This window comes from Chelonia mydas, chromosome 4 (genome assembly GCF_015237465.2).
Source record: "Chelonia mydas isolate rCheMyd1 chromosome 4, rCheMyd1.pri.v2, whole genome shotgun sequence".
NCBI classification, from domain to species: Eukaryota; Metazoa; Chordata; order Testudines; family Cheloniidae; genus Chelonia; species Chelonia mydas.
Window position 1 is genome coordinate 30,103,427 of NC_057852.1, and position 15,099 is coordinate 30,118,525.

The window sequence follows — 15,099 nt, forward strand, 5'->3', positions numbered from 1 at the left end:
ATGGCTAAGGCCACTGTCAAGGCATAACATCTTAGATGCATGGATTGTGTGACAGATGTACTGATCTGTTGACATGTGATATAAAAGCGTACAAGGGCACTGTTAAGGCTTTGCATTACTGGTCAGGTTTGAAGTTGAGATACATTATTGTTTTCGGGTATCTGTTGGACCAAGTGAAAGCTTTAAGGAGCATTGGAGTCTGTAATGGACAGTGTTGTAGGCAGTATGTGAAAGTGGAAAGGAATGTACAAGTCTCTTCCCTTGATTTATTCCCATGTTTCCAACGTGAGGGTTAATGGGAAGTGTCCACCCACAGTCTTAAATTGTCAGCTTTTGTTTGCTAAGCTGTACCTGATATTCCACATGGAAGTGAAGGACTTGTATGGGGCAGGGACTATATCTTCCTTTGTGTATGGACAAAAGTCTAGCATATTTCAGACACTCCTAGAATCCAAATACATACCCCCCCCCCTTTTTTTTTTAAGGGTACGGGGATAGAAAAATGAAGTATCAAATGACTAGCCCTGCTATCACACACAACTCAATACTTAGAGGAAGGGGGACCCTAGCCTAGAAAGCAGTGACTCAAAAAGATTTGGGGGTCTTGATGGATAACCAGCTGAACATGAGCTCCCAGTGCAGTGTTGCAGACATAAGGCCTAATGTAATCCTTGCATGCATAAACAGGGGAATCTAGAGTCTAAATAAAGATTATTTACCTCTTGTTTGACACTGGTGCAACCACTGCTGGAATACTGTGTCCAGTTCTGGTGTCAACAGTTCAAGAAGGATGTTGATAACCGAGAATGATTATAGGATTAGAAAACATGCCTTACAGTGATGGGCCCATTTAGCATAAGAAAGAGAATGTTAAGGGTGCTTTGATTACAGTCTGTGTATCTACATGGGGAACAAATATTTAATAATGGCATCTTCAATCTAGGAGAGAAAGGTATAACATGATCCAATGACTGGAAGCAGAAGTCAAACAAATTCAGAGTGGAAATAAGGTGTAAATTTTTAACCATGAGTAATTAACCATTGGAACAATTAAGGGTTGTGGTGAATTCTCTCTAGATCAAGATCAGGTTTTTTCTAAAAGGTATATACCAAGAATATATTTTACAGACATTCTATAGCTTGTGTTATACAGGAGGTCAGACTAAATGATCAGTGGTCCCTTCTGGCCTTGGAATCTATGAATCTAGGCTGTAAGTCAGACCTGGGATCTCTTCCTGGCTCTGTCCCTGACCTGCTGTGACACCGTGCGCAAGTCATCTGAAGTCTGCCCTTCCGTTACCTCACTGGTAACACAGAGACGATATTTAATCTCCTTTGCAAAGTGTCATCAGCTCTATGGATGAAAAGAGCTACATGAGCATATAATTTGATCAATGGGGAGTGATCACCTGCATAAAAACCGTAGCTGTTCCAGGGACTAATCACTGAAGGCTTGCTCTGTCTTCTTCTCATCATCACACACAGTAGAAGGAAATAAAACCAAAGGAGCCAATAAACAGAATGATTTTTTTATAAAAGAGAGAGAGAGAATATTGAGTGAGGTCAGGATACCTTTCCTTTCAGAGACCTGAAATTTGGATGGCTGATAAATACAGTTTCTATATAGCAAACTGTATGAAATATTTATATTGTATACATATTTTTAAAATAATCAAGCCTAACCAATAACATTTAGCATTCCCATACAGTTTGCCTTAAACTTGTTCCATCCTTTAGCAACCTTGAAATGTAACATTTATATAATGTAATTATAAACCAAGATACAATTAAAATATTCAAATCAATTTTATTGCCTCAAAGATAGATTTTAACAAATGGGGAAAATTCCAATCTCTATAGGTAGGAAGTGAGGTGGGAGACCGTATTTACTTTGAAATGGTAAAGCTGTCATTGAACAAGGGGAAAAACGTAAATAATTACTATAAAACTGTATTCTTCTCCTTCCAAAGATTAGTGGTAATTGAAAAGAAAAACTAGATGTATTTCCTTCCTCTCACTCCAACCCACAATACCAGGCCAGTTGTGTTGTTTGTTTGTTTTTTTTAAAAATGAGTTCTTGCCAGCATGATTTTGGAAAACTGATACAATAAAAATTAATGTTTTGAGAGTCCAAGGAATGCAGGATTGGTCCTTCAAAAATGTATATTTTCCTTGCTACGCTGAACTTTTGTACAAGGAAACTACTCATTACAGAAACCCTTTGATTGCTGACATTAATTATTTTTTTCTTAGTGCCATTTGTCAATGAGATCTTACAAAAACTAAACCAAACATTGATTTTTTTTCTCCAGAGTGATATCTGTGGAACTTGATATATATCTGAATATAAAACATTTCAATGCAAAGTATTTATAGAACTTAAAATACACAATCCTTTTAAAACATTACAGAATTCATAATTTGTCAAATTTAATACCAAGTTTTTACTTTTAAAAAATTGTTCTCAAAATAAATCCACAATCTCTTAGTGCACTTAAAGAGAAAAGATCAAAAGCATTAACTGCTCTCTTTCCTTCCAGTGTTAATTAGAATCTTAGAAGCAATTATATCTATTATGAAATCATTTGGGGGGTTTTATATGCTTATAGGGAAACCCTGCAACACAAATCATGAAAGCAGGCGGTTTCCAAGCTGGTTAGTTTTCATCACAGTTAAATTAAGAGTATGAACCTTACCATTTTCTTTTGTACTAATTTCCATCCTGGCGACTTTTTTTTTAAAGTCATATGGAATACATATAGCTGCCTCCTGCTTAATTCCATTGAATATAATATCCTCTTTTTACCATTGTGCAGGTATGTCTGGCACCTTCACAAGTGTTGAATCCATTGCTTGTAATACTCAGAAGTTGATGGCCCATTTTATAGGACTGATTTGGGAGTCCTAAAAGAAGCAGCTAACTTTCTATGATTTGCAGAAGAAAACAGGGTCATTGTTTTAAATCAGGTAGATGAATTTAAAGTCCCTTTATGGATTTCAAGAGTTTTTCCATTTCTAATTTACTAATATCCTTCATTATCAGTCCCATCTTCAGAATCTCATTATTCCAACTCAATGTCTCCTGCATATATGGTAATCAGCAATATAGCAGCAAATCCTGTTAGTAAACCAGCATTCTGAATAAGGAAGAAGGTTAAATCTGTTCTCCTTCCAGTCACTTTCTCTCTCAGCATGTCACTCATCTCTGGGAACTAGAAGAGAAGGGTTTATTTTTTAGGTAACAGTTGCCATCTTGTGGTAGAATATGTAATTTAGCATCTTGATAGTGATTTTTATTATGTACTTTATAGCTGTGTTTGGATCTTAACCCTAATAGAAAGGAGAGTTAGTGGTAGGGACAGGTCAAAGGGCCCATTTCACCAATGATGGGAAAACTGAAATGGTGGTCTCTCCTGTGCTGTAATCTAGAGATGTCATCCAGATCTGAACCACTTCCTTCATATGACATCAGGAATCTATGGGGGTCCATCTACTAGGCCAGCTGCTGCTATCTTGTTAATACAAGCAGCTGCTGCTATCTTGCCAAGTTACACAATCATAATAAAAAGGATGTTATGGTCTGTCATTTCAAACACTGCTGCAGTCAGGAACCTCTCTAGGGTCTTTTAGGGAATGCAAAATAAGGATTCTGGGGGCACATCTACAAACTACCACAGTGGAACTGAAAATGCATACATCCTTTCAGAACTGGAACACCTAAGTGAGCTCTTAGGGGTGTTGATGAGCTGGTGGGAATCAGGACAGAAAGAACAATGACTCTGTGGTGAGATTTATCCTTTCACCTAAGGTACCAATGCACTAAAGGGACAGGCTGTAATAAAGGAAGATTGATGTATTTTTAATCAGTTTCATGTAGCAATAAGAAAGTATGATAATTAACGAACTGGACCAGAAGACTGAAGCAACATACTATAGAATTAGTTGAGTTTCCTAGCATTCAATGACGACTCTGTCATTAAAGGTGACAGGAGACCTTAACACCCATGTCAACACTCCCTTTCACCTAGAACTCCTCACATGCATGTTATCAGCTATAGGCTGCTCTCAGGTTCTACCCACCTGTGGCCACACATGGAACCGTATATTCAATCTGGATATGTATAAAGCCAACACAAAAATTATATTGCTACTATGGATGGACCACCATCTGTTGCTAGTGGTTATCAGAACACTTCTTCTTACATAACAAGGACAAGCTTTCTTAGTAAGTTTCCACTGCGCTCTTACACAGCCAGAGTGTCAAGGCACTGATGACCAAATAAGATGCTATAATCACAAAAATATCCACTGCTTGTGACACTGGCTTCTAATCAGTACCTCCCTTCCTACATATGCACACTGCCTCCACTGATCTCCCAGGTTCTCGGGCAAACAAATACAGGAACTGTTGAAGGAATGAGACCAAGCAGCCACTAGCTAAAAACATGAGCTAAAAATGAAAGTCTCTGGGACAAGAAATTCCTTCAGACTTGCTCCAGTGTTCTACAGACACAGCCACTTTCTCATCAGCCATAGTTAATACAAAGTCTATGGTCCAGCTGAGCTAGAGTGTACATTGTTTAATTAAACCTGTAGTGCATTCCAGAGCCCCCAACCTCCTCCACAAACTGCTGAAGAATGATCCGCCTTCTCTGACCAAGTTGCACTTGTGTGTGGAAGCAAACAAACAAGCATGGAATAGATAATGCCATGCCTCTCTTAAGGACCATTCAAACAGCAGGAGATCCTGGACATAGTTCCTTCCCTATGAGCCACTCCCTATTATTCTTAACCATACTTCACAGAAGTGAACATTTAGGCTCTCTAACAACACAGGCTATTAACTCTTTCTTTGAAAAGTAGCCTACTACCTGCCTTGAAAAATGTTGTAGTTCTAGAACAGGGGTGGCTAACCTGTGGCTCCGGAGCCACATGCAAATCTTCAGAAGTTAATATGCAGCTCCCAGGCTGGAGCTACAGACGCCAACTTTCCAATGTGCTGTGGGGTGCTCACTGCTCAACCCCAGCTCTGCCCCCACTCCAGCCCTCCCCACCCCCTCCTCTGAGACTGCAGTACCCTCGCTCCTTCCCCACAGAGCCTCCTGCACGCCACGAAAGAGCTGATCGGGAGGTGCGGGGAGGGAGGGGGAGGCGCTGATCAGTGGGGCTGCTGGTGGGTGGGAGGAGAAGCTGATGTGGGGCTGCTGACGTATTACTGCGGCTCTTGGGCAATGTACATTGGTAAATTCTGGCTCCTTCTCAGGCTCAGGTTGGCCACCCCTGTTCTAGAACCACTCCTAACTGCACTGACCTGGTAAACTACAGGCAAATAATCTCTAACTTCCCTTTCCTTGGGATGGATTATTTATAAAATGATTAAAGGCAGCCTCATATTGCCTAACAAGAGCCAATTTCCCAATCAGGCTTCAGCTTGAGGGTATGACATGGAAATGATACTGGCTGTCCTGATGACTGTCTCCTGGCCACTGCCAGTCAAACATTTTTTCCCCCTCTCTCTGCAGCAATTGAAACCTACATTATGAGATACTGCAGGACTGACTTAGAGAGCTAGCAGGAGTTAGTGACAGTACCCCCAGATGTTTTCATCCTTCCTAACAGACCACACCCAGAGGACAGCAATGGTTAACGGCACTTCTGCAACCAAGGGCCTAGTCTCTAAAGTTCCACCACATTCCTTTCAACCTATGGAATGTCTAGGTTAAACCCCTAGGGGAAGCTTATCAGATGCTATTGCTTTAAATGCCAGGAGTATGTGGATGACACTGGGCTATTTATCTCTTTCACCTCCCCTGTAAACTATGCTACCTCCAGCTATCCTGCACCTGAACAACACCAGATCAGAGCTGGCTGAAGCTGAACCCAGGGGGGAAAAACCCAGGACTAATGCTAATGGGGTACAGAGAGACACTTCTCAGAACTAGACAATACCATCAATACAGGGTACCTACCCAACCATGGACAAAAGTATGCAACCTAGAACTCCTCGTGAAATTGATACGAGACACCAAAATAACTGAGAAGCTTATTTCAACCTGCAACATGCCAGGAGACAACACCCCATCCTGTTTGTCCAGATGACCTTCTATCCTGTCAGACACAAACCTCTCAACACAATGATCCATTCATTTGTGACAGCCAGGGTCACGTATTGTAACCTGTGTAGTTGGAAATAAATCCAAAACCACTCAACTTCAATGGTGCAGAATGCAGTTCACTTGCTGACAAAGACAGCCCAGCAGCTGCTGCTTCTCATCCCCATCCTCAAATCATGGCACTGGCTACCGTCAACTGTTGAATCAAGTTTAAAGTTCTAGTCTTGGTTGGTTGTGTTTGTTTTTCTGAAAAGCTCTCAGTGGGGTGATATTAAGCCAGCTCAAACTGCCTCTCCCTTCATGAACTCCCAAGGCAAGTGCAATCCCCTCAAACAGGTTAAGACTAGTGGGAGCAGAAGACAGTCTTCTCAGAAGTAAGCCCATCGCTGTGCAAGTCCTCCCTCCCACCCCACACACACATGCACTCTCTCTCGCTCTCTCACCCACACATGCAAGTCATTAACAAGCTCTGCTCTGCCTGCTCTCTGAACAGGGGAGAGAAGAACAAGAAGAGAAATGAAGTTCTAATTAATCCTACCTGCTTCTAGACAGAGGAGTGTGAAAATCAGGAGAGAAGTGGAAAATCAGACCTCTGTATAGAGCACTCGCATAATTTTTTTTCAGATACAATTGTAATGGACAACCTAAAAACAGAAGAGCAATGGATATGGAGACAGGGTGTTCTCTATATAATGGGTTTAACAACAATTGTTTTAAGTTGAGCTACTCTAAAAGTAAAGACAATTCATAATTTTTGCATGATATTCATGTTACATGAGTACTTGCATTTATGATCTCATATCAAAGAGCATTTGGAGTGAAATTAAACCATTTCAGTTGTGAAATTGTTCTTGTAGAGGTTACTAAGGCATGGTGAGTTTGAAAGACTCTTGGTGTGCTGGTTGACTCTAAAATGGCCTCAAGTGGTACCTGTGCAATCATATCTTGTTGGGCTGTAGCTCGAGGTGGGCCAAAATTGTCACCTTGCCCTGAGGCCCTTCAAATTCTGGGAATTTAGAGGAGCTTCAGGTTTGAACTCTGGGCTGTGAACCTACACGAACAGATGTGGTTTAAAACTCAGTTCCATTTCAGGAGAATAGCTGGTCTTGCAAGATTTGAGCCTAAGACAGTAATGTTTATGAATGATAGTTAACAAGATTTCTGAATTTTGTGATTTTAAAAATCTCATCATGAGAAAAGCTCACATGACTTTGATGCTGTTGAGTCCAAATTGCAGCTGTCAAACACAAGCCCCAGTCTAAAACTTATGTGTCCCCAGCCTTCACACCTTATTTATGAAATATGTAGGCCACGGAGCCTATTATGAAGACAAAGGTTAGTACATTTGTACTGAATCAGCAAGTATGAAAGGGTGGGTCTTCACTCATGGCTGATGTTTGCTTTTGTGCCATTCTTATTTTTTAGCTGTAATAGTTACAAATAAGTGGGGTGAGGAACACTTGACTCCCAAAGCCCTAAACTGAATAAAAAGCACCTCAAAATGCAACAGGTGAGATTACTGACAAGGCTTTTTAATAACTTAAAGCATGATGCTAGAGTTGGAGCAAAAAGTTGGAAACCTATGTTTGGAAAAGACAAGTTAATGCTGACATCAAAGATTATTGTTCCTCATAACTTTCCTACTCAACTAACAGTTCATAAATAGCATCCTACATTTTTCATTATATACATACAAACTTATACTGAAATATAAAGAAGAATTGTTGAATAGTTTTAAAAAAAAAAAAAAAAAAAAAAAAAAGGGTTGTGTTAGTTTAATGTTACTAGTTTGATTATGTAGAGTGATTGAGTTTGGATAGTACCTATGTTAAGGCTTTGACCTAGCTTTTGTCTTGCCAATCTTTCTCTTACCTAGACTTCTTTCAGTAATGCTTACAGGACAAAGGTGGTGTTATGTGTTGGACGACTTAGACTAATTAACTTCCTCTTATCTGATACTCACAATATAATGCTAAGTCCCTATATTGGAAAAATCATGAGTCAGATAACGAAGACCTGAAAATAGTATAGACAGCAAAAGGTATGTAAATTGAAGCTTGCATGTGCATATTGTAAAAGTTACATAAGACAATGTTTTATAAGCTTAATGTTGAGTGAAGGAAAGCTAATGCATCTGTAATGTGAAAAGGTACAGGGGAACAGGACTCAAGTCTCAGAAATATCAGACCGGAGACTTGAGACAACCGTCATGAAATGCAGAAGAGTCTCCTGGTACCCTGGAACTCAGTAACTTAGGCCTCTACCTATTCCACCTTATCTGTTTTTTGTCTGGCATAAATATGATCAAATTATAAGTGACAATAATTCTGTCTGAATATGTATAAATTTGGGTGGACTTGTGACTCAATTTACAAAAGAATTTTTTCTCAATAGCGATTCCTGCTGGAGTAAGAGAATTTTTCTCCATTCATATAGTGTTGCACAGTTGGCTACGTGCACTAAGAAGGTTTTCACTTTGATATATTTGCTTTGTGCCCCAAAGCAATATCCTGACACTCCCATCTTTTTACCATGGTGACGCAATTGATATGTTTTGTGCAAAGCATGCCTTGTAAGGTATCATTCTCAAAGTCTTGATCTGTTAAACATTGACAGCACATACAATAATATCCTTTTGGATTGTATCTGAAGTTATGAATATTGACGGTGTACCAATATTTCAAATGTGTTTGCTCCTCGAGTGACACCCACAAGGCAGTTTATATCCAGACTAGTCAGCACATTGTGGACGAATCATCCAAGGTAACTACCCATTAAGAAACACAAGAGGCCATAAAAGAAGCTTATCTTCACCTTATGGGCTCTTCTGTGGACACTTCAGCCAGTATGTGAGTAATGGCTGCTATGAGTCATTGAAGCATGCAAGGGCATGTGACTAGATCGTGTGATACTGGACTCCATCTTAGGCCTGTACTTTTCCACAAACTGGGCTGGGGACTTTGCTTGGAACAAAAGTTCCCACCCCATGAAGGAAGCTATAAAAGAAGGAAGTGACATCCCTTGGCCTCACTCCCCTTACAACTGAACACCTGGAAACACCTTAGGAACAAAGACTGAACCAGGGATATGGTCCCAGGCTGAAGGGATTTCTAGCCTGTGTATGGAAGATTGGTGAACTGTTTGTATCATGAGGGTGAGACACTGCTTGATTCAAATCCTGTCTAGGGTATAGAGCTTAGACTGCAATTTTGTTTTATTTCTTGGGTAACAAACTTTGATCTGTACACTATGACTTGAAATCCATCTTTCTGTATTTAATCTGTTTTATATATTTTTTTTTTACCTAAAACAATGAGTTTGAAGTGCAAGGGGATATCTGCTCAGGAACAGGGGCTGGTGCATTGTCCTCTCTACATTGAAGGAGGGGTGGACTAGGAAATAAACATACTGGTCAGACTTTTGACCAGGGCAAGACAGTACAGCTCTGGGCTCCTAGCCTGGGGTGGGACTGGCTGAAGCCTCTCTATTGTTAGTTCACGAGTGGCTAGGAGAAGCATTCATGTAACTGCAGCTGGATATGTCTCTGCTTGTGTGGGGCTGTGTAAGTTGTAAAATGTGGAGAGAACTGCAGCTTGTCATGACCTCACAGCTTGGGGGGGGGGGGGGCGGCAGGTTAGTGAGACCCAAGTTCCCAGTTGCACCCAAAGGAAGTCAGTCACATCCCCTATCAGGATCAGAGGGCAGAATACCAAATTATAGTGAATGAACCATTATTCAGGTCCCCTGTGGCAATGCCTATATTCTTATGCATGCATTAAATAAATAAAATGAAATTGTATCTCACCATATCTGCCAGGGAAATGTACAGGAACATACCACCAGCTATTGCAAAGATAATGTTAGGAGCAAAGTTGCTGCCCACTAATATACCAAAAACCAGACCAATGTAGCAGGAACATGATGAAATAAAGTTGAAAAATAGAGCCTGGTAGGTGCTCATTCCTGCATTTATCAAAATGACAAAATCCCCTAGGGAAAAAAAAAAGGTGGAAGAGGACATTAAGTGATTATTTTCTGAAGGTTTGAAAGGAGATTTGTAACTTGTATGACAATTATAACCCAGCCCTCTTTCATATAAATACTGAAGAACATTTTCAGTCAGCATTAACATGACTGACAGGTGAGTTAATGTAAATATCTTACCCAGTTCATGAGGAAACTCCTCACATAAGATTGCTATGGATGTACTAAGTCCCTGAAGCAGAGAGAGGGTGAAGGAAGCACCAATAGCCAGACCATCAATGAAGTTGTGCAAGGCATCGCTCAGCGTGATCATCCAGGCAATTGTTCCAATCTCTGACAATGTGGGTCCCTTTAAACATTTACTTTGGGTTTGGGTTTTCTCTTCCTGCAGAAAGAACATAGCAATTATGTGATGCATTAAACAGCTGCAAAGAAGCCAATGGATTTCTTTCCCTTTTTTAATGTAGAGCTGCTAAAAGGTAAAAGTACTAACTGTAATGGAGACCAAAGTTCTTTGTCCCCAGAGCTGACACTGAAAAGGCAGCAGCTGCACACACTTTCCTACATCACTGAGTTAATCTACTTTGATGCAACTGGGGAAGGATCGATCACCACTCTGACTGTGAAATAGCATCTCAATGCCCATTTAGCCCTTGGTTCATCTGCTGAGACAAACACCAAGGGTGAGCACTGGGGTAGTGGATTTTACAATTCACACACCAATCCATGAAAAGCTGTACAGAATACAAACTTGGGCTTCAAATGGGGTACTAAAAAGCAATCACTCACTTTCCACCCCAACCACTTAATTAGAAATGAAAGGGCGCTATCATATTACCAGTCCCTGTCATTCTTACTTGGGCACTCAGATACCCTGCTGATGAGCACCTCTATAAAACCCTACATAGCCATCCAGGAGCATCATCGATTGTTTCACTTCTAAGTTTGGGCCATGCAAGTCACGTCCTGGGGTTAAAATCAGTTTCTAAGGAGTGCATGTTCAATATCATTGACAGTAAGTAATTTTCACTGTGCTGCTGAATGGTTCTAAGTTTTTAAAAAAAAAAAAAAAAAAAAAAACACAGCTTAGTGTAGAGCTGCTGAGTATGAACATTTAGGACTCAATACTGTATCCCAGAGATGGAAACAGAAGTCCGGCACCATGTAGTAATGAACACCTTCAGGCAGATAAAGCACAAAATAAATGGTCTCCTTTGAAAATGTGGTTTCCTAGATGTTTGCACATACAGTTACAAATGCAGTAGCACAATTACTGTAAAACCCAACAACATTTGTACATAAAGGCTCTTGGAAATCCATTAACTAGTGCTAGTGCTTGAAATGGAGAGTTAAATATATATTGAAGTTACAGAAACACTGCCCTTTCTCTTTAGCAAACTCTGTATATATCAATGTAATACCATATTCCTCTGATTACAAGAGAACTACAAAAATAGTTGTAGGAAGTTGTTATACTATAATTATAAATTATAAAAAAAAGTGTGGGGGGTTTTGCTATGTGAAAGTTAGAAGCTACTGAACAATTACAATTTGATCTTAATAAATGAGAATATAAAATACTGATTGATATCTTACCTGGGTTGACATTGCTATATGTTAGCACTGACTTGGCAGCTAACAAAGAGAGCATCACTGACTCTGCAACCTTGCCAAAATAGCTTTTTTCATATTGCTCAAGTGAGTTGTGAGCGAGCAGTTTATAAAAGCGTATCTCTTCTTCCTAGATAAGCTTATACAACCAACTGAGAAACAATACATTAAATAAAAAACAATGTTCATACCTGAGCAGAGACCACACTAACTGTGTCAAAACTCGGGTTTCCATTAGGCTCTATTATGGCTGGATTTGCATAGCACATCATCCCATTATTAGATTTCAATGGTGTGGGTGGATTACCCTTATCCTGAGGAAGATTCTGTTTGTGAGTTTCAAAGTGAGTATGGCCAGTCTAAATGGGGGGAGAAAAGAAACAAAACAAAAATACAGACTGCAAAATAGGAATGTGTCTAAACACACTGTGCAAGAAAAATCAGCTTGTCCATTTGGATGGACATACAGATGTCTATGTTTGTGCTGATTATACTGTTAGGCAGAACTTCCCAAACTGGTCAGAGGACCACTGGTGGTCCACAGAGCATTTGCTGATCATTAATGGAAAGCTTGCTCTTCACAAGGCAGTGCTTTTTCCTTCTCAATTCCAGCTGTTAAGTTGCACTAAAGACAACCAAAAATACATTAGCAAATACTGAACGTTCCTGTTCCATGTACGTAATCAGTATGAATTGGCACATGGACCACCTCCCTATTGTAATCTTCAACAGCAGGGAGATGGGGCTGAGGAATCTCCAAGGGGGAAGAGGAGGTACACCAGACAGTTGAGGTGCGATTTAAACTCTGAACAAGTTTGAGACACCCTGCTCTGAGACACATGCTGCAGACTGTACATGAGCACACAAGACAACAGATACAGTGTGATATGGGGACGAAACCGAGAGCCTGTGCAGAACCCACAATTCCTGTTAAGGTTTCTGCACTGGAACATGGAGGGGATGTGGGGATATTGGCAGTGAGGTTAAAGCACAGTCAGTGTAGAGTCAATAGGCCAAAACCTTCATGGGTGGAAGTGTCTGGCTGTATCCACTTATCCTCCTTACACCCTACAGTATCTGCATGAATGGCCAAGGGAGGGCTCAGGGTAGAATGCCCTTTATGTATTTCCAACAGGCAAAACCCATTCATTCAGGCTTTGCTCACAGGATTTGGTCCTTCAGGGTGCATAGAATGTGGCCTAATGATTAGAGCAGGAGATGGGAACTCGGTTTCTCGGTTCTATTCCCAGCTCTGCTTGTAATTCTCTGTGTGAGATAGGTTAAGTTACTGAGCCTCTCTGAGCCTCAGTTTAACCAAGTATCTCAGAGGGGTGTTGTAAGACTGAGATCCTTGGAAAATAATGTAAAATCTTGTATATCATCAAACTACCAAATATCTAATAAAAATGTAACAGCTGTTTCAAACTAAGGCTCAGTTTTGTAATATAAAAAAGCCTGCTAGTAATATAACTTGCTGAAATATATCAAAATACACCAGTCCAGTTAGTTACCTGGCCATAGGTCTTCAATATCATTTTAAGAATCCTTTCCACAAAGAAGAGAATATAGAATCCACCAAACACAGCTACTGCTTTCTCAACATAATTATCAGTTTTAGGATCCAATCCAAATGCCTAGAAGAGAATGTAACAGCAATTCAGGTTAGTCAATCTTAACACACTTTCGGGGGGAAAAATACATTAGTTGGACTGGATCCTCTGAAGGACTGCGTGTCTACTACCACCAGTAGCTTTAATGGGTCCTAAGTTATTACTCAAACCTAAATCTTTTAAGTTAGGCCATCAATAGTTGGGCTGATGTATTGAAATAGTACAATTTACAGACCGAGTGTAGAAGTCACTCTCGAAAGTCTCTCCATTTACTTCAGTAGGCTTTGTTCCCAGTAAGCAATATTTACTGTCCTAGAACCATTACATATCTGGCAACTATTGGTTTTGTTTTGGAAGCTTCATGCATAGAAAATAAATCCTCCCCTTCCAAACAGTAATTTAGGTACATGATAGTCATAGGTTAAAATGTTGCAAGAACAAAAATCCCAAATACAATCCGAATGTGTGGAAAATTATATATAGATGTGGCTGTTTCATAACCTCTTTCCACAACAGGTAATTTAAATATATTTCTCTACATGTGCAATTCTGATAGTGGTTTGCCAATATTTGATCTAAGTTTAGTCTCTTGACCCATGGTAGTATTTGAGGAAGAAACATGTATTTCCCTGACAACTAAAATCCCCACTAAACCTGAGCTAGGAAGAAACTTCTGTTATTTTAATGGGCGAGAGGGAAGGGCACAAGTCTGCTTGCATGAGGACTTGTCAGGATACAGACTTGAAGAGGAATTTTACCTGTGTAAGGACAGAGTAAGCAGAATCTGGCTATAAGGGCCTAATTTAACCCTCAAAGATGCATGTGCAACTCTCATTGCCACCAGTAGTAATAGCATGCATTCTGAGGACCAAATTCAGTTATAACACTTTAGCTTGCCAAAGATATCTGAAGTAAATGCAATAAAGTAAAAATTGCCATGCTGACTTTAATGCCTAAATTACTATTGTCAAAAATCAAATCAAGTGCCCAGGAAAATAAGGAGTGAAACTCGGACTTTGGGCCTAACTGCATATGAACTTTTCCATGTGCCCGATTTAGATGCACAAAATTTACTGTGCTGGCATATGCACTTGGATATCTAAACCAGGCAAACACAAAAGTATCTGTACTGTCAGCAAAATACCTACTGGAAAATTTAGGTCCCATATTTTAAAAACCCAATGGTTGACCCTGCGTTTTTTAAACTATTGTATAAAATCCCCTCATGCAGATTAACTTTCCACTAATATTTATTCAATGAACTGAAATAAGAACTGCAAGCACTTTGATAAGCGACAGTAAAAGCTGCCTGTTTTCCTGGGGGATACCTATTGGGTCTGAGCCTGCAAACGCTTACCAACTTGAGTAGACCCATTACTGTCTGTGGGACTGATTGCATTAACAACAGTTTGTAAGACAAGGTTCCATTATTGTTACTTCTTGCACCAATATTACTACACCGTGAACTACAACAGACATTCCTAAGCCTTCTACCAATATAGCCACAATACAACACAGAACCTGGAACAAATTGATCGCTGTTGTAATTTTGTTAACTTCAGAATTACAGAAAGTATAACTTTGGTCTAATGTATTTTCCCCTTTCTCCAGTGATGGAAGCAGAGTATAGTACAGTGGTCCTCAATCTCTTCCAGGACACGCCCTTGTTACAATAAAGTAGGGGCGTTCCCCACCCATCTAGCCATGAAGACAGATGGTAGTCAGGCCCCCCTGAAATGTGTTCACAATTCCCCTAGGGGTCGTGACCCAAATGTTGAGGA

At 40.1% G+C, this 15,099-nt stretch overlaps 1 protein-coding gene across 4 annotated transcripts in view; it reads right to left on the minus strand.

Moving 5' to 3' along the window:
* Window positions 1–1,508: 1,508 nt before the first annotated feature.
* SLC39A8 (solute carrier family 39 member 8) overlaps window positions 1,509–15,099 on the minus strand; it is a 38,208-nt gene continuing 24,617 nt past the window's right edge. For 3 of the 4 annotated variants that reach the window (XM_037896968.2, XM_037896969.2, XM_037896970.2), the window contains exons 5-9: window positions 13,220–13,342; window positions 11,900–12,067; window positions 10,278–10,482; window positions 9,919–10,103; window positions 1,509–3,212 (exon numbers count right to left, since the gene is read on the minus strand). In XM_037896968.2, coding sequence (XP_037752896.1) covers window positions 3,063–3,212; window positions 9,919–10,103; window positions 10,278–10,482; window positions 11,900–12,067; window positions 13,220–13,342 — 831 coding nt within the window. In that variant the 3' untranslated portion in view covers window positions 1,509–3,062. Of the gene's footprint in view, window positions 3,213–6,651; window positions 6,758–9,918; window positions 10,104–10,277; window positions 10,483–11,899; window positions 12,068–13,219; window positions 13,343–15,099 lie in introns of all 4 variants that reach the window. The other variant, XR_005225095.2, reaches the window with a different exon arrangement.